Here is a 23,632-nt window from a genome sequence, read left to right on the forward strand (position 1 = left end):
CATCGCAGCACAACAGAAGGGTTACAGTAACTTGAAACTCCAAAGCGGAAAAGCCAGGATTTCTGATTTACTAGGGAAATCTTTAGTCCCTTTGCAAGATTTACAAAAAGAGAGTACCTGTTTTGGACATTTATAACTATGCAGTAGTTTTTAAAAATACTCAAGTGGAAGCTCTGGGTGTCAAGTTCAAAAGTAGCAGGGAGCTTGAGATTTGGGAGTGATGGCTGTATTGGTAGTTGAGTGACAAGTGAGGATGTGATTGCAGAGAAGACAGCTGAAATGGAACCAGGGAAATAGTACAGTTCAGAAGTAAGCCCTCCAAGGAAGCTGAGAAGGAGCTCTTAGGGTAGTAGAAAGATACAGTCATGTCATAGACCCTGAAGGGAGAAAATATTTCAAGAAGGAATTTGTTCAACAGCATCCAAAGTAACAGAGGAAGAGAAAGCCACTGATTGAAGTCAGGTTATGACTCTCTTGGATAGATAAAACTAATTCGGGTCTGTTTTGGTGTATTATTGATCAAGTCATATCATCGGATTACAGTTCCTTTCAACAATTTGTGCTCAAAGTTATAAAATTAGACTCATCAGCAAGTACTTATAATCACTTGCTAAGTGGTAACTGGTATAAGGAAGGTCATTTCATCACATCTTCTTACTCTGCTAATTTTATCAGAAGTGAAAAAGCCACTTTGATCTTGAAATCAACAAAATCTAATAACTACTATATTCTGTTTTGGCTTTGCCACTGGACTATGGCACTTCCCTGTAAAACATGGGTTCTTCTGAGTTCAGTGTATCTCCTCACATGATATTTGGGTGATGACTCAATTCTCCCACACTTTTTCCTGGAATACTATGAAAACATTGATAGGACATCGTCTGGTCTCCATTTAGCTTGAGTGTATCATTTATATATTTAGTTCACATCTTTTCTCTTTAGTGTGACATTATTGAAGTACTTCTACTTGGAACCAGTATGATCATAAGCAGAAACAAAAATACAGGTGATAATCAAGCATCAATACAATTTCAGAATATGTTTATATTAAAATTTCTAGGTTCGGGGATCCCCGGGTGGCTCAACGGTTTGGCGCCATCCTGGAGTCCCGGGATCGAGTCCCGCGTCGGGCTCCCGGCATGGAGCCTGCTTCTCCTCTGCCTGTGTCTCTACTCTCTCTCTCTCTCTCTCTCTCTCTCTGTCTATCATAAATAAATCTTTAAAATAAAATAAAATAAAATAAATAAAATAAAATTTCTAGGTTCACTGAACTGAAAATATAAAAAACCAAAACCCTCCAGAGATCTGGTGATTCATGTTTCAGAAACGTGCCAGGGAGATTATGTTCAATGGACAGGCACCCCTCCTTTTGTGCCTAGACTTTAGTTTTGATTTCTGTCTTTAAGGCAAGTGGGCTTGAGTTCCGTGAGGAACAACAACAGCAGAAGGTGAATCACAATTACTGGCCTGTGATTATATTCATAGACTTCGTTCTAGAATCATTTTACTCCTTTCATGTTTTCATGTTTTCCTAAAAAATAAATAGGCATGTCTTTAATAATTAACTGTGGTATGTTAACTTTTTCTGTTTCATCCACAGTGCCTAGTAGAGAGTGACAGATTCCAGTTAACAGTTGGTTAAAGCTTCTTTAGCTTAATATATACGCAAGCACTTAATATTATTCCAAAAAAAAGAAAAAGTTTGCATAGCAATTATTATCACATAAAGATACGCATCAGAGAGTAAATTAAGAAGGCCTGGCTCTCTCCATGTGGAAGGGAAGGGACAGCAATGCATGGAACTAATTGGCCACTAGTTGTTCCTCCCACAAGACAGAACATCTCTTAAACGCCTTTTCCTTTCTCTTGATTTTCATGAGAAATCACAGCACTGGGGACAAGGATGTCATTAGAGCTATTTGCTAACATTACTTCTTCTTTCTGAGCGCGTGACAGGATTTCACTTTTTCACATGGCCCTGTGGCTTGTTTGGACCAATCAAAATGTGAGCAGAAGTGATATATATCATTTCTAGGGAGAAACCTTTCAAAGCTGGTATCAGATTCACCATATTCTGTTTTCTCTGCCTTGATGCTAGTGATAATATTAGGATGATGAATCCATCCATTTGTGTCTGTGAATAAAAATGTTGGGGGGTAAAGCTCTACAGTGACCCCAGATGGGCAAGTAGACCGAGAGATAAATAAACTTTTGCTGTTTTAAGATACTGAGATTTGGGGCATGACCTCGGCCTGCTTGATTTTACAGGGACCAAGCACTGGAAGTGGTCATTTTACTCCTATCTCATCAAAAGGATCTAAGCTGGCTAAAACAGAAAATGAATGCAGTTAGAAAATAAGTATTTTTTGTGAGAATAAAATTATGTAGTGCTTTACAATCCTCAAGAGCATTTTTGCATAGCTTACTTCATCTCTTCTCCCTTGTGTTCTTGGGAAGTCATCAGATCTCTACCTCTCCCTTCCAGACCAACATTCCCTGGTCAGTGCACTGCTCTCACTGCCCAGCCCACTTCTAATGTGCCCCTAAATTAGCACTTAGTGCAGTGTACTGCAGTTTTAAAATATGATCTGTCTTCCTAGGAAACTGTGTCCTCCTCATTTTTGTATACCTTCTTTCCAACCAACATCCATGCCCCACTGTTTCAGACTCAAAACAAGTGCTTCATAAACACTCATTTGAAGAAACTGAGATGTTAAGTGGCAAGTCCAAAGTTACAAGTAGCAATCAGGATTGAAATCTAAGCCTTCCAACTCAACATTTCAGTGATTTAACTATTATTTACTGAATACCAAGGAAGAGAAAGCAGCTCTGACATCTAGGTACTGACCTTGACGTTGCTATAAGCTTGTCTGGACCATATTCTGGGGACTAAAAGCAATTTCACCGAATAATATCAGACAAAGCCATTCTATAATCATGGTCAAGACAAAAACAAGACCACTCCACAATCTTGTCTAAACACAGACAGATCAGGAACATTGTTTAAACCACAAAAATGACCAAAAAAAAATGTCTGCTATAAGCTGCTTCCTTATCAGTTATGACTTTACCCTCCATCTAGTGTTCATTTCTTCTTACTAAGAATTAAGATACCCAATCATAGGATTACCCCTACTTCCTGAAAGCATCCAGTACAGTGCCAGGCCTTGCCTTTTTGAACTCTCCCCACAAGCGCATAAGCCCAAATCCCATAATAAATTCTAGCACTTCTACTGAGATACCCCATTGTTCCCCATTTATGCATCCCTCCTCCTTACCAGAATGAATAAACCCCACTTCAGGTGTGTTCCTGATGGGCTTGTTGCTAGGCATGTACAGGGTCTCCTTTGCTCCAGGGCTATTCTGTATATGCACATGTTGAGGGTTTCTAATGAAATTTGGTGTGACTGTTAGGTCCACTTGACAAAGAAATGGAGGTTCAGAGAGACGAAATCATTTGCCCCAGGTCACACCGCCAGGAAGAGCCAGGGACCGCATTTCAGACCTTCCGTCAGGGGCACCCTCTTTCCCGCACCCTCCTGGGGAGGTCCCTACCCTGTTCCCCCAAGTCTGCGTTTCTTAGGGCTCTTGCCCTGCGACCCGGATGCTACGGGGAGCTGCGTCCCACGCACGTTACTTCTGCCAGTGATCTCGGTGTGCTTCCGTGAACGGGGACGCAAGACTCGGACACGCTTCCCTGCTGCAGAGCCCAGGAGCCGGCCGCCGAGCACCCGCAGCCGGGGCGCCGCGGGGTGCCCGGGCCTCGGGGGCGGGCTCACGAGAGTGGCGCCGAGCGGACCAATCCCCGCGCGGGCGCCAGCCACGGGGCCCAATGGCAGGAGAGCCGCGCGGGCGGGCGACAGCGCCGCGGCCCCCCCCCCCCCCCGCCCCCAGCGGCCCCGCCCCCGCGGCGACGGGGGCCGCGAGCGCCGAGGACCCACGGACGCGCCCCCCGCCCGGCGGACAGACCGCGGCCCGCGCCGGGCCCGCCGCAGCTCCCCGGGCCGCGTCCGCAGGGCCACCGGGCGCCGAGCGAGGGCTGCGCGGGGACGTCGCCGTCGTCACTCGGACGCAGGAGTGAGCTTTCAGGGGTTTGCTGTGGGAGGAGACCTTGAGGTTCCCCGACAGGTGCATCGGTCGGATTCAACGGAAATTCCCTCCCGGCCCGACCGCCGCGGCCGCCCGGCCTCGGGGACACTCGCCGGGCAGGTGCCCGGGAGCGCAGGCGCCCCCAGGGACTCGGGGCCCCGAAAATGCTCGGACCCGCGCCTAGCCCGGCAGGAGGACTGTAACCGCGGGGTGAGTCTAAACGAGAAGAAACAAATCCCTCCGACTGGGAGCCGCTTGTGAACGTCCTCCTTCCTGTCCCGTTAACAAGCAGCAAAATAACCATGACAAACAGTTGCGTAACCGCCGCGTCCCCGCGGGGAGCCTCTCGGTTTCCCTTCTGAAACCGGCTGGCGGCACAGTGTGGGGACTCTAGTGCGATTATTCCCGACGAAAATGGGTGACAACTTATTAGAACTATTTTAAGGCGGCTTGAGCCCTTTCTGTTTCTTAAAAATAGAAAGTAGGACAGTCTCCGGCTTACTGCATACCCCAACCCAAAGTAAAAAAACAATCTCTTGGGAAGTGCTTGCTGCCTTCTCCTCCCCAGTGTGCCTGTTTTCTCCACCGAAGCCCTCTCACTTCCTCGTTCTTTTTTTTTTTTTTTTAATTTTATTTATTTATTCACGATAGACACAGGCAGAAGGAGAGGCAGGCTCCACGCCGGGAGCCCGACGCGGGACTCGACCCCGGGACTCCAGGATTGCGCCCTGGGCCGAAGGCGGCGCTAAACCGCCGAGGCACCCAGGGATTCCCCCTCGTCCTTTTTAATAGAAGTCAGCTACCTACCCAGGCAGTATGAAGATCTTCTTTGTAGAACCTGCCATTTGCCTTAGTGCATTTGCTATGACTTTGACTTCTCCACTGACCACACAGTATGTGTACAGGAGAATATGGGAAGAAACCAGCAACTACAGTTTTGTATCTGATAGCAATATTTCTGAGTGTGGAAAAAACAAAAGCAGTCCGATTTTTGCATTCCAGGAGGTAAGAAATTAACATATCCCTAAAAGGTAATAGAAGGAGAATGTGTCATGAGGTTTTCAATGAAACAGGGCATTGCACTCATTGTACTTTGGTCTCTCAAGGGTCACCTGAAAACTCTTAAATCCCAAGACAAGAGCCTTTATTCAGTTCTCTTGTTTGAAGTTTCCTGACACCTTTAATCTGCTTCTTCTAAGTAAAACCCCCTTCTTTTTCTGTGACACTGGTTGTTCTCTTTTCTCAGAAAGTTTCAGCCTAGTCTCATCTCCCCAATGGCTGTCCCCTTCCTGCTTCCCCCCAAAAACCTGAAGGTTGGACCGAGGCTAGCTGGAATGAGTACTGGGTGGCCTCAATGGGGGTGAAACAGGGTGTTTCTGCCCTTCCCTTGCTTGCTTCCTCCCAACCCCCCTTCTGCTTCACATACATGACCCAGTTTTCATGGACACCCCCCCCTCCCCAAAGGAGCCCATTACTGAACACTATGGGCCCTGGGGCCAGTGTCCATCATGGGCTGCTAGGGGGCAGCATTTGGCGTTCCTCATTTGCTGTTATCAGGTCAGCTTTGACTCCCAAATGTTGAGGAGCTATGTGAGATTATCTGAGGAGGAGATCTATTTTGGCGCTGAGGACACTGAGAATGTTTAGCCAGATATTACAGGACCTTTCCTTCTGCCTCTCCGGCCTCCTCCCCCAATTTTTTGTTTAAAACTGGTGATACATCGCCATTCCCCTGCTCCCTCAGTTTGTATCAAAATCTGCCAATGTCCAGATGCAAAGGAGATGCATTCAGATTTGCAATCCCCCCCGCTCCAAAAAAAGCCTTAAAAACAGACCACACTTATAAACTTTGAAATATTCCCCTAGAGGATATTTAGTGATGGCAAAAGAGTGGCACTGCCACCATAGTCAAAGGACAAGAAGAGCTTAAGGGAATTCGAATCACCTGCCAGCTGGTTCTAAAATTTTCTCCTCAGTGGAAGAGAATTCAGGTATCACTGGGGAGATGAGTCTGAGGCCTGGAAGAAATGGCAAAGGGCCCAGAAGGAAAGCTCTAGCATTTCCGGAGGTGTTTCCTGAGGTGTCAGGTATAACCTTGCTGGGCTGAGGCCTGGCTGTTTGGCACAGTTTCTGCTGTTCCTCATTTCCATGGGAGAAATTTCCTTGGAACTCATAATTACTGGCAAGCTATGCAGGCATCCAGGTTCTGGCCTCAGGTGAGGTCATAAAAATAGAAGGGCCAAGGGATTCACCTCGTGGTTGTGTCTCCTGACTACAAGAATGTTTCCTATGATATATAATGTCATTCCCAGTGAGTGACAAGGTTCAATAGGCTCATTAGTTTCTATATTGGATTCTCTGCTTTCCCTCACCAGACACCTGGGAGCAATGGGAGGGACAGAGGGGGAGACAATGGAATGTCTGGAAAAGTTGGCTGCCCTTGACCTCCCTGAGAGGAGATAAGCTGGGGTTCAGTCACTGTGGTAGCCTCTGTGACTGTGCAGGTGATGAGTATTGGCCCCCTCTGGTCTTACGTAGTTGCTGAGAGCCCTTCACTGCCCAGAGCAGTGGTCTCATTTTGAAGATTTTTGCCAAATGTCTAAGTTGATTATTGTTTCATTAATTGTTTTTTATTAGATTAATATTCAAGATTAATTAGATTAATATTCAATCCCTTCCCTTAAAGGTGGTGTTCTAGAGCTACAGGTGCTTTTTCTCGGACTGGGAAGCTAGAAAGCACCACTGTCACCACCCACAACTGGGACAGGTCAGGTGGGCCACTCACCTTTTGCTCCTTAGGAAAGAGGAACACTTTTGCTTCCCTGGACGCACCAGCATCACCTTCAGTACTTCCATCTGTCCGCTTTTCTGGACAGTGTTCCCGCTCAGTATAACAATTCTCTCTTACCTGGGGTGCCATGCTCAGTCACTTAAGTGTCTGCCTTTGGCTCACATTGTGATCTCAAAGTCTTGGGATCCAGCCCTGCACTGGGCTCCATGCTCAGAGGGGAGCCTGCTTCTCCCTCTCCCTCTGCCTCTGCCCCTAACCTGTGCTCATGCTCTTGCTCTCTCAAATAAATAAAATGTAAGAAAGAAAGAAAAAAAAAGAAAGAGAGAGAAAGAGAAAGAGGAAAGAACATTCTCTTACCTTTCAATCCAAGGACAAATAAATATTCCCTGTTTTATGAGCTTCCTTCTCAATTCCCAGCTGTTGGTGGGTGCTGACTACTTGCTCACTAAAAATTTAGGAGTTTGAGAACTGTTTTTATAACCCTAAAAATAAATGTCAGAGCACAGGGTCAGTCCCTAATAAAATAAATAATTTTTTTTCAGTTCAGATTTTTCTTTGCCACTCCCCCAAAAGACCAATTATTTATATAAGAGTGCATAACAAAATAGTGTATTAAACTTCTTGCTATTATACTATATTATTTATCCTTTTATAAAACAAATACATGGACAGCTGCATTGCAATGCAAGATCATAATATGAATTTCAGGGTTCAGGTATAAGAATTAACTGAGCTATTTCACTTATACTTGACATTTTGAAAGTCTTATTTTTCAACCCATTGGGGTTAATACATATGTCCATATAAATAAATATCCATCTAACCTGATTTTCAAACCTTTTGAGTTTTCTGAGTCTTGTGACTCTTAAGATATACTTACATACTTCTCTCCAGCAAAATTAGTCTCTAAAGGATGTCTTAACAAAATGGCAAGCCTGTGGGCAGGAAATTCTTGGGTGAGGGAGAAGAGGTAGGGAATTCTAGGCATGTCTGTTGGCTTCTGCAGAGGAAGGGCTTTTTAAACCCCTTGCCACCCTCTCTTTCCCACCCCATCCCCCTTCCCAGGTTAAAGGACTTGTTTTGAAGTATTACACTGGCCCCTGTGGTCTGTTCTCTTCAGGTACTTTCAAGATAGGACCCTGCTGATGTAAGAAAAGATGTTAGGGTTTGAAGCTGAAGGCCCAGAAAGAATTCTCGACCTGTCTTTGGTGCAAAAAGGTGGTTTTATTAAAGCACCAAGGACAGGACCCATGGGCAGAAAAGCTTCCCTGGGGTCATGTGGAGTGGCCCATTATATACTTTCAAGTTGGGAGGGGGTTAGGGATAATGAAAGTCTCTAAGGGATTTTGGAAGCAAAGTTTCAGCTATTGTTGGGAAAAGGTCATTTATTACCGTCTAATAAAACGTTAGTCATGAGGCTCCTCAAATGTGTAATAGTGGACCATATGCTTGGGGGAAGATTGCCAACATGTATCTTGGCGGTTTAGAGATAGAAGAAATTTCCAAAGCATTTTTATACGTTAAAGCTGGGGGTTGGGCTAAGTTAAGATTGCTTTTTGACCTTAGCAAAGTATTAACATCGAGGCAGCTGAGTCCCTAAGGGAATGTCACTCTGCCTTTTGCAAGGACTTGTCAATAGGCTGTAGATAGTAAGGAAATTTAATAAGTTTTAATTTAATAATTTTTCTTCTGCTTTTGTTTCCCACATCACTGCTATTTGGGGAAACAAGTTGGCATTAACCAGATCATGAAGTTGTTGTTGTTCAATAATTTATTTATAAACCTTTTAATAAGGGAATATTTCTACCCAATTGTAATTATACATTTTAGCCTATGAAATTGTGACTTTTTAAAAATTGATATTCCTTTCCTTAATTTATTCCTGTCTCAGTATACTGTTATTCTGTCAATCTTGTGTAGGAAATAGCACACTTTACTCTGATTTCTCCCATCAACCCTTATCTAGTATATAATTGTAATTTTCCAGAGTTAAAGGTATAGGTTACATATGAGGAGAGGAGTCTGTGTAAAAGGTTGAATTAGGAATGACACTAGATAAAAGACAGGATGTGGAGGGGAGGGGGGATTAGGAGGAGGAATCCCAGACTGAATAAGTATTTACTTGATGGCTTTTTTATCTGTAGAGATACAAAGATGTGCTCAAGAAGCCTAACCTAGTAAAAATGAAAACAGCCAAAGTTGATGAAGCGCTAATACATAATAGGATCTGTGCCATATACCTTAAATGGACATAGGGACTTTAAATGTAACTCTTACAAAAGCTTGCAAGACAGGGACTCTTGTTACCCACCTCCTGTCAGATGAAACCACAGGGATACATAATTTGGTCAGGGTCACACACAGCTAGCCAGTTACAGGGCCTATTTTACTTTCTTATTCATTCATGTAACCACTATCTATGACATGCCCTGTGAAGCACTGTTGTTGGAACTGGTGACACTGTAGGGAAGAAAACAGGGTTCCAGCTTTCCTGAAGGTTAGGTTGTAGTGGAGAGGGCACACAATAAGCAGCTCAATTAAAGTAACTCATCCTGTCGAGGAGTGACAAGTCTCTAAAGAAAGTATACTCAGCTACAGTCATAGAGCACTGGGTGAGGATTAGTGGGGTTGCTTTGGATTGTGTGATTAGTGATTGTGTGATTAGTCACAGAAGGCTTCTGAGGAGGTGACATCTGAATTGAGGAAGTGAGCTCTGTGACTGTCAGGCAGAGGGAACAGCAAATACAAAAGCGAATGAGCATGGAGTGTTTGAGGAATGGCATGCGGCTGAGGGGAACAAGGAAGTGGAGATGAAATCCGAGAAGTCATGGTGTCTGGCCACCCACACTATGGCAAGGAATTTGGATTTATTTCCCTATAAGGAAAACCACAGGGGGATTTTGAGCAGCGGGGTAACATGACATGAGCCAAATGCTTTTAAGATCACTCTAGGAGCGCCTGTGTGGCTCAGTGAGTTAAGTGTCTGCCTTCAGCTCAGGTCATGATCCCAGGGTCCTAGGATTGAGTCCCACATGGGGCTCCCTGCTTAGCGGGGAGTCTGCTTGTCCTTCTCCCTCTGAACCGCCCCACCCCCAATTGTGTTCCTCTCTCTCTTTCAAATAAATAAAATCTTTAAAAAAAAAAAAATCACTCTAATTGCTGTGTAAAGAACTGACTACATCTGAATCTAGATTGACCTAACTCCAGAGCTCTTAATCATTATACCAAAGAGCACACCTGGGGAATGATACTTGCCATATGAGAAGGTTCAGCAGAAGGAGAGATTACATCTGTTTGGGCATTTCAGGGAAATCCAAGTTGGGCTTGACTGTGGGCTGTGAATGTAACATAGAGTATTAGGGGAGTGAGTTGAGCTAATGCTAAAGAGTTGGGTTGGATCGCATCTTGGTGTCCTTATGTAACAGATGAGGAGTGTGAACTTTCTCTAACAAGCAATGGGCTGAGCAGGTGAAAGACATGCCACTAGTGTGTTTTGTAAGACACTGCCACCATTAGTGTCTATGATCTGCAAAGCGAGGAGGCTGGCATCACAGACGGCATTGAGGACAGAGCTAAGTAGATGCCAGGCCAGCCCAGGTGAAAACTATGAGCCTTATCCTTCCAGTGGCAGCTCTGGGACAGAAAAGAGCTAAAAGACATGAGAAGCACTGGGTGTTGGTGGGCATGGGTGAAGGGAAAGTCCAGAAACAAAGATGGCTTGAGTTTTGAGTCTGAGTGACTAGAACATTTTCTGATGAAAGTGCTTGCATTATTTGAATATATAAAAATAAACATAGGCTCACTCTAAAAAATTCATCAATTTCAGTAGTTGATATTTTTGTGGTTCATCACTTGTTTTAGGATGCTTTCTAAATATCACATGAATAAATCTATTTTTAAAAATTAGTTTGGCAATCCTTATTATAAAAATTACACTCTTTATATAAAATTTGGAAAATACAGAGAGAAGTAGCAAATAGAAAATACTTTTAAATCACCCAAAATCCTTCCCATCAAATAACTAGCATAAGGATTGTAACATCTTCCAGTTTGTGTGTGTACCTGCTGGTTTTGATCCTTGGGGGACTATCAAATATGTCATTTACATGTGATACTCATTCCCCTTTAAGTAGACAGAAAGATCTATCACAGGAAAAGATATTACTCTTGCTTTACAACAGTGGTCATGAGCTCAGTGCTAAGCTGTTGAGAGAAGAAAGCAAAATTATTACATGACCAGTCCCAGATATCTTGGAGTCTGTGGATCTTCTATATAAAACAGACACACACCAATACACAGTGGTGTGTTCAAGTCCCCACCACAGTGCTTGCATATCATGCATGAGCTTTCATTACTATATCGCCTCTTGATGTTTGCTTTGTGAACCGGCGGAAGATTCAGGCTGTATCAAATCCATGCACCAGAGATTCCTTATTGGTGACCTACTAGAAATGTAAAGAAAAGTATGCTCTGTGATATTTCTGTGCATGTTGCCTATATCTCTGTAAACACATTATCTTCTTTTTGTTTATTTGCAGGAAGTTCAGAAGAAAGTATCTCTTTTCAATCTGCAGATGGACATAAGTGGTTTAATTCCTGGTCTAGTGTCTACTTTCATACTTCTGTCTCATAGTGATCATCGAGGACGAAAATTCCCTTTGATTTTGTCTTCTGTTGGTTCTCTTGCAACCAGTGTTTGGCTCTGTTTGCTTTCCTATTTTGCTTTTCCATTCCAGCTTTTGATTGCATCTACCTTCATTGGTGCACTTTGTGGCAATTCCACCACTTTCTTAGGAGCTTGTTTTGCCTACATAGTTGATCAATGTACAGAACAGAAACAAAGAACAATTCGAATAGCTATAATCGACTTCATACTTGGACTTGTCACTGGACTCACGGGACTGTCTTCTGGCTATTTTATCAGAGGATTAGGTTTCATGTGGTCATTTTTTATTATTGCTATGGCTCATGCTATTAACTTGATTTATATTTCATTTTTTCTTGGTGATTCATTGAAAGAAACTTCATCTCAGAATGTTTCCATATCCTGCAGTGAAGGCTTTAAAAACCTATTTTACCGAACTTACATGCTTTTTAAAAATGCTTCTGGTAGGCAACGGTATTTTCTCTGTTTGTTACTTTTTACAATGATCGCTTACTTTTTTGTGATAATTGGTGTCTCCCCCATTTTTATCCTTTATGAATTGGATTCACCACTCTGCTGGAATGAAGTTTTTATAGGTTATGGATCAGCTCTGGGTAGCGTCACTTTTTTTAGTAGTTTCCTAGGAATATGGCTTTTTTCTTACTGTATGGAAGACATTCACATGGCCTTCATTGGAATCGTTACCACCATGGCAGGGATGGTTATGACTGCTTTTGCCAGAACAACACCGATGATGTTTTTAGGTAAATTACAAATGTAGCCTTAGAACTAACCATGTATTTGATGTTTATAAGCAAATGAATTTAGTCTGTTGGTTGAGAAACTTTTAATATAATATTCTCTATTTAATGCATTCGAGTTCAATTAAGGCACTTTGTTAAAAGCTAGTTTGCCAGAAACTGAAAGCCAAGTTGCTTTAAAACAGTAATTCACAGAATAATCACAGTTTCCAAATTTGCATACTTGCCAAAAGATTTGATTTCAGGAACATTCTTCTTGTGAGTCAGTTCTTCAGTAGAGCTTTCACCAACTTGAATATTTCTTTTTTTTTTTTTTTTTTAATTTTTATTTATTTATGATAGTCACAGAGAGAGAGAGAGAGGGGCACAGAGACATAGGCAGAGGGAGAAGCAGGCTCCATGCACCGGGAGCCTGATGTGGGATTCGATCCCGGGTCTCCAGGATCGCGCCCTGGGCCAAAGGCAGGCGCCAAACCGCTGCGCCACCCAGGGATCCCTTGAGTATTTCTTAAAATGCTAAGAAGGTTGGAGCGCTTGGGTGGCTCAGTCAGATAAGTGTCCAACTCTTTATTTTGGCTCAGGTCATGATCTCAGGGTTGTGAGATGGAGCCTGTGTCCTCTTTTCCCTCTGCCCCCCTAAAAAATGCTGCTAAGAAGACTACTTTGCATAAACATTTTAAACAGCATTATATAAAGTAGACTCAAAAGATTTATAAAATTCATATTTATTGAATATATTCAAGAAAAAAATTCTTTAAGACAAGATTTTGCAAATTGGTCATTTCACGAATTGGTTTTTGATAAATCAATTTTTGCCTAACAGACTGCTTCCTTAACTACCTACCCCATAAGTAGTTTCTGTAGGGCTTGAGTGAGATGCTGCATTTGAAAAAGCTAAGGGATCTGTAAAGTGGGACCTTGAGAAAGGTCCAATTTCATTTTTTTAAGGTACTGTCAGCCTGTTGCTACCTTGCAGGGAAGTAGGGTGACCAAAGAGAATTGGGCTTAATGTCCATCTATAGTGCCAGATGATCTTGGGAAAGTTACTTAACTACTCTGGGTCCTCATTTACTCATCTGTAAAATGGGCACAGTAGCACCTAATTCACCAGGTTATAATGATCACTCTAAAGCACTTAGCACAATGCCTCACGCTGGGTTAATGTTAGTTTCCCCTAGAGTTGCCAGGGCCAAGTAAGTTGATATACGTGAAAGCACCTTGAAAACTTTAAAGTCCTCTGCAAAATTAATATATTATTATTTTATCATATAATTGGAAATGCTAGTGCCTATTAGGGGTCATAATTTAAGAGGAGAGGCAATCGGTGTTCATGAAATTATTCCAAAGATGGACAAGCAGAAAGATAAAGAACCAATTTATCAATAAGTGTATCAGTATAATAAAAGAATGCTGACACTAAAATGCTAAGTCTAAAAAAGTAAACACAAAAAACAAATGAAAAACCTAAGTCCCAACTTTGCTAAATGAGAGGTTACTATAATAATCTGGGAAAAAGCAGATGAGTCCCAATTGGCAGATTATACAGATCTGACCCTAACACCTCCCTGAACTCTTGTTCTTAGCACTGCAATTCAAGAGTAAGCAAACCTAGAACTGAACTGTCTGCAGTGCATCTTCATTCCTTAAACAGAAGTCTACAATTAATTCAGTCCTTTGATGCAATGAGTTAGGGCACTTATAGAAAATGAATATATTTAGAGAGAACATATTTCACATCTAAAATTGACCACTGGTTTTCTGATTTCTCACCATTTCTCTTACAGTCAGGCTGCCTTTCCTTTTCACTATTGTGCCACTCTCTGTTCTACGCTCCATGATATCAAAAGCGGTTCGTTCCACTGAACAAGGTGAGTTTCATTTGCTTAAGGAAAATAATGAATCTACAATCTATACCAACTCAAATCTATGTATGACCAATGTTTCATTCTTCAGAATATTCTACAAACTTTTTTCTGCTCAGAACTCCTTTTGATTTAATTGGCAAGTTCTGTGTTAGAAAGAGACCTACTTCAGATAGAGGTGCCCCTGCCCACGGTCTCTTGCTTTCAAAGGCTTGCTCTAGCCAGGGCCAGCCCCAAGAGGAGAGGAATGCTCAGAGTTAGGCAGATGCCCACTGGGAGCCCACCACACCTGCCTCTTCTAGACTACACTCTGGGTACCTGGATCCCCATAATTCCTAGCCAAACAGCCCTGGGTTCATGTCCATGAGCGCCTCGTCGGTCCTGTTCCTTAGACCCTTTGGCCTGAGAGTGTACTGTGACCCAAGTGTGCTCCCCTCTAGACCAAAGGAGTAGCCAAGCCATGACTCTTTATGGGAGACGTGGCCCAACCTTGGCATTGCAGAGTGGGGTGTCTACAGCCATGTGTAAATGATTCTTTCTGAACTGGATGGAGGAAGAGGTAGAACAGAACTTGCGTGGGCTATGTCCTGCAGCTGGGAACTGAGGGCCAAGAGCTAGTTAGCTCTGCCAGTGCTGTCATGTGCCTACATAGAACTCCAAAAAGTCTGAAAATTCTAAGTTTCTGTCTGACCTTCCAAACATCATGAAGATATATAAGGTATATTTTTTCAGAGCAGGAAGAGAGAATGTATCTTTATGAACAGTTTGTTCATAGAACTGTAACATTTAAATACTTACAATATAATATATAGGCCTTTAATTGTATTCTTACACTGGCCCCCACAAATGTTAGAGCTGGGCTTAAATTAGAGTCCTAGCAAAAACAGGATCCCACTCAGCTGGCTCAATAGAAATTTAATGAAGGGCAGCAATGTGGCAGAGTGGGCAGTGGCAAAGGCACCCGGAGAAGATGACCCAAATAAGGAGGGAGCAGAGATGAAACACCACAACCTTTCTTTCCACCTTCATCCCATTGACCAAGCACAATAGAAAGTCAGGTTAGCAAGGAAATCCAAGTCATATGATCTGAAGGGTCAGCCTCCCAAGCACAGAGCCAAACACAGGAGATTAAACAGTGAAGGGGAAGGCAAAGAATGAGCAACACAGAAGGACAAAACAATTAAATTTCTGGTTAGAACTCGTTACCAGTTAGATATCCGGCATATGGGATTGTCCTCCTTCCTCTCTGTATCATATAAATATTGTTAGACTTTGGAGCTTTCTTTTGTTTCATGTCTCAGCCCGGTGCCAACATTCATATTAATTCAATATTCATATTAACATATTCATATGTTGATGGATCATTCATAATTATGCTATTTTATTTATGGCAGCTTAGTTAACATTGGGGAAGACTGCATAAATCAATACATTTAAAAACATATTTCTTGGTTCTCTTCCACTCGTTAGATGCAGTTATATATTCACACAGCTGTTTATAGATTATGAAATGATGATTAACTGGAAAATGACTTAGGAATATAAAAATGTATAACTATAGTATGTAAAAACCTACCTGCTTCCTTGGGTTATGCAATGGTTTTTAGATATGACACCAAAGGCACAACATAAAAGAAGAAATAGATAAATTAGATCTTATGCAAATTAAAAACTTCTGTGCTTCAAAGGACACCATCAAGAGAGTGAAAAGACAACCGAAAGAATATCAGAATATATTTGTAAATAATATGCTTAATAAGGAACTTGGGAGGTGAGCAGGGAGATGGATGAAGTAAGTGAAGGGCATCAAGAATACACTTACCATGATGAGCACTGAGTAATATATGGAAGTGTTGAATTACTATAGTGTACACCTGAAACTAATATATGTATGTTAACTGCACTGGAATTAAAAAAAAAAAAAAAAGCTCAACAACAAAAGGACAACCCAAGGATCTGAAGAGACATCTCTCCAAAAAGGTATATGGATGGCCAATAATAAGCACATGAAGAAATGTTCAATGTCATTAGCCATCAGGGAAATACGAATCAAAACCATAATGGGACCCACTAAGGATGGCTAAAATGAAAAAGATGTGGAGAAACTGGAACCCCCCTACACTGCTAGTGAGAACATAAAATGATCCACCTATTTTGCAAAATCAGTTTGGTAGCTCCTCAGAAAGTTAGAGTTATCTTATGACTCAGCAATTCCATTTGTAGCAATAGAATGGAATTGAAATTAAAATAGAAATGAAAACATATGCCCACACAAAGATCTCATACACAAATGTTCACAGCAGCATTATTTATAATAGTCAAAAAGTATAAACAAATGGAAATGTCCATGAACTAATGAACGGATAGACACATTTTGGTGTATCTGCCCAATGGAATGTTATTTAGCAATAAAAATAAAGTCCTGATGGTACCTGCTACACAGAGGGGGATCCTTAAAAACATAATGCTAAATGAAAAAAAACCAGACACAAAAGGCTATATATGAATATGGTTCCATCTAGAAGAAATGTTCAGAAAAGGCAAACCCATAGAGACAGAAATCAAAGAAGCACTGTCCAGGGCTGGGGAGGTAGTGGGTGACTGGGAATGGGTACAGTTCTGAGGTGATGACTGTACAGCTCTGTGAACTGTGCAATTTAAAGGAGGTGGCTTTTAAGGTCTACAAATTTTATCTCAATAAAGCTGTTCAGCAAAAAAAAAAAAAAATCTATACCTGCTTTAACTTGGAACTAATATAGACTTCTCAGAGTATATAATTTGCTTCTGTTTATATTTGGTTTAGTTTATTTATAAAGGCTTTTTTAAAGTCATTTCATACTGTTAAATATAGTGACATTTCAAAATGTTTTGTTTACCTTTTGGCATTTCATATTCTGAATTGTAACATCGTGAATTGTTTTTCTATTGTTCTAGGATAGTATAATTACTTTGTTTTTAACTGCAAACTACGGAATCCTTTTGGTGATGTCAGAATTGCCATACTGAATATATTCCCATCCTTCATTACTTTTTAAAAATGGAATCTTTTTATGAAAATGTTACGCACTTTAAAGTAATGAGAGAAGGGGAAATACTGCATTGGTTTCCACTAGACTCTCAGTGAAAGCAGAGAAAATAAATTCGGGTAATTATTTTGGAATTTCTGTGCTTTGTACAGCTGTGAAACTCACAGCTAAAGCCACCCTGGACTGCCTCTTACCTTGTCACTACCTGCACACTCCTTATGATTACAAATTGGAACATCATAAGGACAGACTTGACTTTTGAGGTCTATTGAATTGGAAAAAGGTATAGAAAAGAAACTAAACTGTACTTACTATTTAGTCCAGTTTTCTCTGGTAACTATTAAACAAGTTGAACTGCTAGGGGAAGTTAAACAACAGGAGAACCCTATTTTGTAGCAGTATGGTTGTTTATGCCAGACAGACATACTGCCTGACCAACTTTCCATCAAGAATGGATTTAAGCCATTGCATAATAGAACTAGAACAATCCAGTCTATCTTCCACGGCACTGTGCCTAGCTGTAGCAAGAGATCAGAAGTAAAAGAAGATAGTAGCTTAGGGAGGGAGGGAGGAGTACTACTTCCCAATTAAACTGACTTCAAGAATTATCATAAAACATGGAGGCAGTAGGTCTTTATGCTACTTGCTGATTGATAACTAGGCTCTTGAATTATTCGTTTGACAAGTATAGATTAAACATATCTACCATGTGCCAGGGCAGATAGGCTCTGGAACACAGCAGTAAACAAAGTAGATGTACACCTGGCATGAACAGAGCTTTCATTTTAGTTAAAAGAAGACACATGTGAAAATACAATATTTTTCAGAGATATGTTTATGTTTTATGAACATGTGACCTGTCATTCAGTGAAGACTTAGAAGCAACATATGAGAGTATGTATACTAGGGTAAAAAGCTTAAAGAGATAAAAATGAACATATAACACTGTCTACTAGACCAAAACCATGGGGAAAATTAGAACGTAGACGCATAAACCGTAATCCAGCTATGAAAGGTGACCCTCAAGCTTGCCTTTTCTTTCTTAATCTTGAAGGACAATAGTAATTGTGGCTATGTGTGTGTCTGTGCAGGAGAGAAGACTGGATTTCAAATGTGTCAGCTGCTGTTGCCTCTTACATTTGCCCTACTGACATACAAAGTATTGTGTTTTCAACTTCCCTCACATCAGGTCAAGAATTAATGGCCGAGTTTCTTCACCTACAAAATCGGTTACTGGCTTCTCAGGGATTTAGAGGGAATAGCTTTCATTCACCAAGCAGTGCCCTATGTTTGCTTTTAATAATAAGGAACGATTTTCTCCCTTTGTTTTATTATACAGCCATTTCATTTTCTCTCTCCATACCCTGACCCCAAACAGGCACCCTATTTGCTTGCATTGCTTTCTTGGAAACACTTGGTGGAGTCACTGCAGTTTCTACTTTTAACGGAATTTATTCAGCCACCGTTGCTTGGTACCCAGGCTTCACCTTTCTGCTGTCTGCTGTTCTATTACTAATTCCAGCCGTCAGTCTATGGTATGTCATTATTTTTAAGCATTTTATCAAAGGATAGCGGGATTAAATGAATTCCCTAATCTTACCAGTAAAATTACATAGACTGTTAAAGTAGTTAAAAACCAAAATGCAACTGAGTAATTTTTTTAATTAATTAATTTTTTCTAGAGAGAGAGTGAATGGTGGGGGGGGCAGAGGGAGAGGCAAAGAGAAAGAGAATCTCAAGTAGGCTCCATGCTGACTGAGCTCAGCGAGGAGCCGGATGTGGGGCTTGATCTCATAACTGTGAGATCATAACCTGAGCTGGAATCAAGAATTGGATGCCTAACCGACTGAACCACCCAGGCCCCCCCTTAACTGAATAACTTTTAAAGATCTAATTGGCTCTACTAATTGATTCATGAATCAGGCAGCATCCCATCTAACAAGTAGAGGGGAACTCTGAGGAGCTGTGCTGAGTGAAAGGTTTTCACAGAATGGAGGGTGGGGTCAAGAAGTTATTAGCAAAAGAGAAGAAATAATTATTTCAGGCAGAGTCACCTTCCCCTAAGGGGAAGGGCAGGGAGTCTTATCAGGTAGATGACCCCATCTTCCTTTGGGGGATGGAGAGGACCCATTTGGTAGGCTCACTGGTGCTGATCAGAAAACGCCTGCCTGACTGGTGAAGACTGTCTCTGAGGGAGGCTGGAACTGCAGTTAACTTACATCAGTCCAGGTTTGACAACTTGGCCTACCTGACGCCATTTTGGGCCTATGGTTCTGTGTTAACAAAGTTTTGCCTCAGAATGTACTTTTCTCAATAACTTTTAGACATGAAAACATCTATTGATAATTCCTAAGAGGAATTTGGAATTTTGATACCTAGATCTATGCAAGTATTGACAGTTCCTCTATAATTTTGATGAAAAGTTATTTGTACTAGATATCTTTTTTAAAAAGACTATTGAACTGGCAAAATTAAAAATACATGCTGCGCTAATGGGTACATGATGAGACAGTCGTATACATTGCTGATAGTATTATTTGGCACTATCATTTTTGGAAAGCAATTTATAAAGACAAAAAAAATCTTTAAATGACCAAATGGTCAATGGCTAAATAAGTGATGGTGCATCCATATCATGAAAAATAACATTAATTAGAATTGGGAAGTAGGATAATGGGCAATTTTAATTTTATTCTTCATATATTTATACATACCTGTTATGAACACACATGCAGCTAGCTAGGACAATTATTCTTTTAAAAATGCTGCTAATGTGGGATCCCTGGGTGGTGATTTAGCACCTGCCTTTGGCCCAGAGCACAATCCTGGAGTCCTGGGATTGAGTTCCACATTGGACTCCCTGCGTGGAGCCTGCTTCTCCCTCTGCCTGTGTCTCTGCTTCTCTCTCTGTGTGTCTCTTATGAATAAATAAATAAAATCTTTAAAAGAAATGCTGCTAATGTAATGTAGATGGTCTTCTAAGACATTTTTAACCCTATATTCAGTTTTTTTTGAGATTTTATTTAATTATTCATGAGCAGCACAGAGAGGCAGAGACACAGGCAGAGGGAGAAGCAGGCTCTCTGCAGGGAGCCTGATGCAGGACTCAATCCCAGGACCTTGGGATCATGACCTTAGCTTAAGGCAAATGCTCAATGACTGAGCCACCCAAGTGCCCCTGTTCAATACTTTTAAAAAATAAAATTATACGCAGGGTATGTGGATGGCTCAGCCCATTGAGTGTCTGACTTTAGCTTGGGCCATGATCTCCAGGTCCCAAGGTGCCACATCAAGCCCCATCTCATGCTCCCTGCTCAGTGGGAAGTCTTCTTGTCCTTTTATCCTTCTCACCCCCTGCTCATGCTCTCTCTCTGTCAAATAAATAAAATTGTTCCTCTGCTTGGATAATGCTTTGTTTCATAGAGCCCATCAAGGTCATATTGACAGGAAAAGCTTTTAATAGATGCAAAAACCTTAAAATGGAATCACTTTAAAGGATGTATATTTTCACTTTTCCTAACACGTTTAATCAGTGACAGGCATGATATTTATATAGGTAACACTGGGGTGATTGGAAAAAATAAAATCTTTAAAATAAAATTATATGCTTTTCTCCCCAAGATTATTTATTTATTGGAGGGGGGGAGGGGGGAATGAGGGGCAGAACAGGAAGAGAGAGTCCTAAACAGACTCCGCTCTGAGCCCCAGGTGTGGGGCTCCATCTCACACCCCTGAGATGAGTTGGTTGCTTAACCAACTGAGCCCCCCAAGTGCCTCCCATTACATGCTTTTTTAATTCCAGATATCTTCTTGTCCCAGTTTCAGTTACAGATATTGAACATGAACTTCAGCCATATCCACAGTCATACTACTTTTTGTGGACTACAGAATAAACAGTAGGATGGATGGACATTTTAGGTATCTGGAAGAGGAAAAAACTGTAGATTTATTATTTTCAGAATAAGTCAGTTGGACTCAAAATGCTATTATGTTCCTTCTATGTATAATTTGCATAATTTATCAGAAGCCATGTACCAGGGGAAAGACAGGTTATTTATTTATGGGTTGCCTTATTTGCAATTTTAAAATGTCTTGTTTGCTTTTGCAGTGTGGTCAAGTGCACCAGCTGGAATGAAGGCAGCTATGCACTTCTTACACAAGAGGAATCCAGTGAAGACACTTCAGATAGATGATTAATTGTGATTTAAAAAAAAAAAACAACAAACAGCTAAACACATGTATCCTATGCTTTGACTTCTGAGGACTGTAAATGAGTTCCATAATCAATATTTCATCAATAATCAATGTCATAGTTTCTTTCTTCTAAACTGAACAGGAGAGAACTAGCTTCTGGTTCTAGCTTCTTAAAGTATTTTGCACTTTGAGCACTTTATGAACATCATGTGATAGATTTCCATAGATAGAAAAACAAATCTCAAAACACTTCTCACCTTGGGATTTAGGAATGAAACTGAAACTTCACAGTATAAAGAGATTGAGAAACCTGACACAATCAAAAGCAATAATTTCCCTGACATACTCAGTTTCTTTTTGGGACCAAGGAGAACACTATACCTCAGTTTTTTCATCTGCAAGTGGGTTTCTGACCTCTGGAAGATTTTGAAGGCATAACTATTCAAAATTATGATGAATTATTCACTGATAGGAAAACAATGATAAAACTTTCAAATATTTAAAGTGCAGTCGTACCTCTGCTTAGAAAATGGTTTGTTTTAGAGATCCCATCAAGGTGGTATGACAGGGAAAGCTTTTAATAGATGCAAAAACTTTGAAATGGAATCACTTTAAAGGATGCATATTTTCACTATTTCTAACATGTTTCATCAGTGATAAGCATGATAATATTTATATAGGTAACACAGGAGTGATTGGAAAAAAATATCATTAAGAAATTGTTTACAAAGCAACGCAAAAACGGAGTAAGCAGCCAGTCAGGAAGTGACAGTACAATATTCATTCATTATTTTTATCAAGGGATAGCCACTTCTTACAGCCTTAAACTTATCTTGAAACCCACCCTGGTCCCTGAAAACACATTCTCTCATGCCTCCTATCTTTCTATACATTGTCCCATTTCCCCTTCCTCCCTTTGGACCATGAAACTTTAGAATCTCAGCCAAAACACTGCTTTCTCTGAATAGCCTTCTTGACATTTCTTGCCTACTCTTGTAATCCCCCAACTTCTGCAGGGCACCCACAGCACTTTGTGTATACTTCCATCCAAGCAGATTCCATTGTCTCATAATATTTATTTTATTAATATTACCCGACAATGAGGACGGGACAGTCTTTGATTCATTTTATCCTCAATAAATGTTTGTTGAACTGAATATATAAATTTGTTTTTACTTGTGAAAATAATTTAAAGCTACATATTTCATGCGTCATGAATGTAACCACTGATAGCATGCCACAGCCAGCTTTAAAAGATATGCTAGCTCATACACTTTTTAAATTGGTTCATGGTATTTTTACCGGTCTTTGAATATCTTCGATTTTCGAAGTTACCATATGTAATAACGCAAATGTCTTTAAGTACAACTAGATGATTCTTTGTAATCTCTTAAACGCAGAGTTTTCCATTTGACAACACTGCTTACAACTTTTTCCTGTAGGGTAATCAATGATCACTGGACTAGCCAAGAACACTCAATGTAAAATACTATAAATTTTTATTTCCAAGACTACTACTTTTAAGTCTACCTAATGTCTTCTGGGCTGGAAGCTTGTGTAAGAACTGAGTGATTTCTATATTTATTTATTTTTCTTCCTATTCAATGCTCTTTCCACCAAAAAAGTACTTTATGGTTTACAAAGTGTTCCTCTATATCAATTTATCATATACTCTCTTAATAATCCTGGCAAAGTGGATATTTATTTTCCTCATTTTACAGACAAGTATCAGAGAGACCTCACTCACCATGGTTATTCAATTACCACTAAGCAGTAGCATTACACAGAGATGGTCTTTGCACTGCTGAGATTCTTCATAGGTAAGGTATACACATTACAGATTGTAAATCTTTTTTTTTTTAAGAAATAATTTTTTTTTAATTTTTATTTATTTATGATAGTCACAGAGAGAGAGAGAGAGAGGCAGAGACACAGGCAGAGGGAGAAGCAGGCTCCATGCACCGCGAGCCTGATGTGGGATTCGATCCCGGGTCTCCAGGATCACGCCCTGGGCCAAAGGCAGGCGCCAAACCGCTGCGCCACCCAGGGATCCCCAGATTGTAAATCTGATAATAATAATTGTATAAGGTAAGAGTATGAAGTGACCTGCCCAGCAAAACACATTAGTGTGTTTTGTATACATTAGTACTACCATACCCAACCAGACTGCCTACAATATTGCCTTTTTTAAGGTTAGATATGATGGTCTAAAGTACCTTTCACCTCCACCTTCCATGATTTTACACTATTCATCTAAACTGAA

The 23,632-nt window shown here is 40.9% G+C and overlaps 1 protein-coding gene across 1 annotated transcript; it reads left to right on the forward strand.

The window, feature by feature from the left end:
- Positions 1-3,980: 3,980 nt before the first annotated feature.
- SLC46A3 (solute carrier family 46 member 3) lies at positions 3,981-22,526 on the forward strand. Its single transcript, XM_038573378.1, has 6 exons — positions 3,981-4,299; positions 4,741-5,094; positions 11,420-12,290; positions 14,072-14,155; positions 18,554-18,710; positions 21,284-22,526. The coding sequence occupies exons 2-6, from the start codon at positions 4,906-4,908 to the stop codon at positions 21,366-21,368; spliced, it is 1,386 nt and encodes a 461-aa protein (XP_038429306.1). The 5' UTR covers positions 3,981-4,299; positions 4,741-4,905; the 3' UTR covers positions 21,369-22,526.
- The last annotated feature ends 1,106 nt before the right edge of the window (positions 22,527-23,632 follow it).

This window comes from Canis lupus, chromosome 25 (genome assembly GCF_011100685.1).
Source record: "Canis lupus familiaris isolate Mischka breed German Shepherd chromosome 25, alternate assembly UU_Cfam_GSD_1.0, whole genome shotgun sequence".
Lineage (NCBI taxonomy): Eukaryota > Metazoa > Chordata > Mammalia > Carnivora > Canidae > Canis > Canis lupus.

Coding starts and splice junctions, on each gene's coding strand:
- SLC46A3 (XM_038573378.1), top strand. CDS start 4,906: ATGAAGATCTTCTTTGTAGAACCTGCCATTTGCCTTAGTGCATTTGCT. Junction 12,291..14,071: donor AACACCGATGATGTTTTTAG/GTAAATTACAAA, acceptor TTTCTCTTACAG/TCAGGCTGCCTTTCCTTTTC. Junction 18,711..21,283: donor ATTCCAGCCGTCAGTCTATG/GTATGTCATTAT, acceptor TTGCTTTTGCAG/TGTGGTCAAGTGCACCAGCT.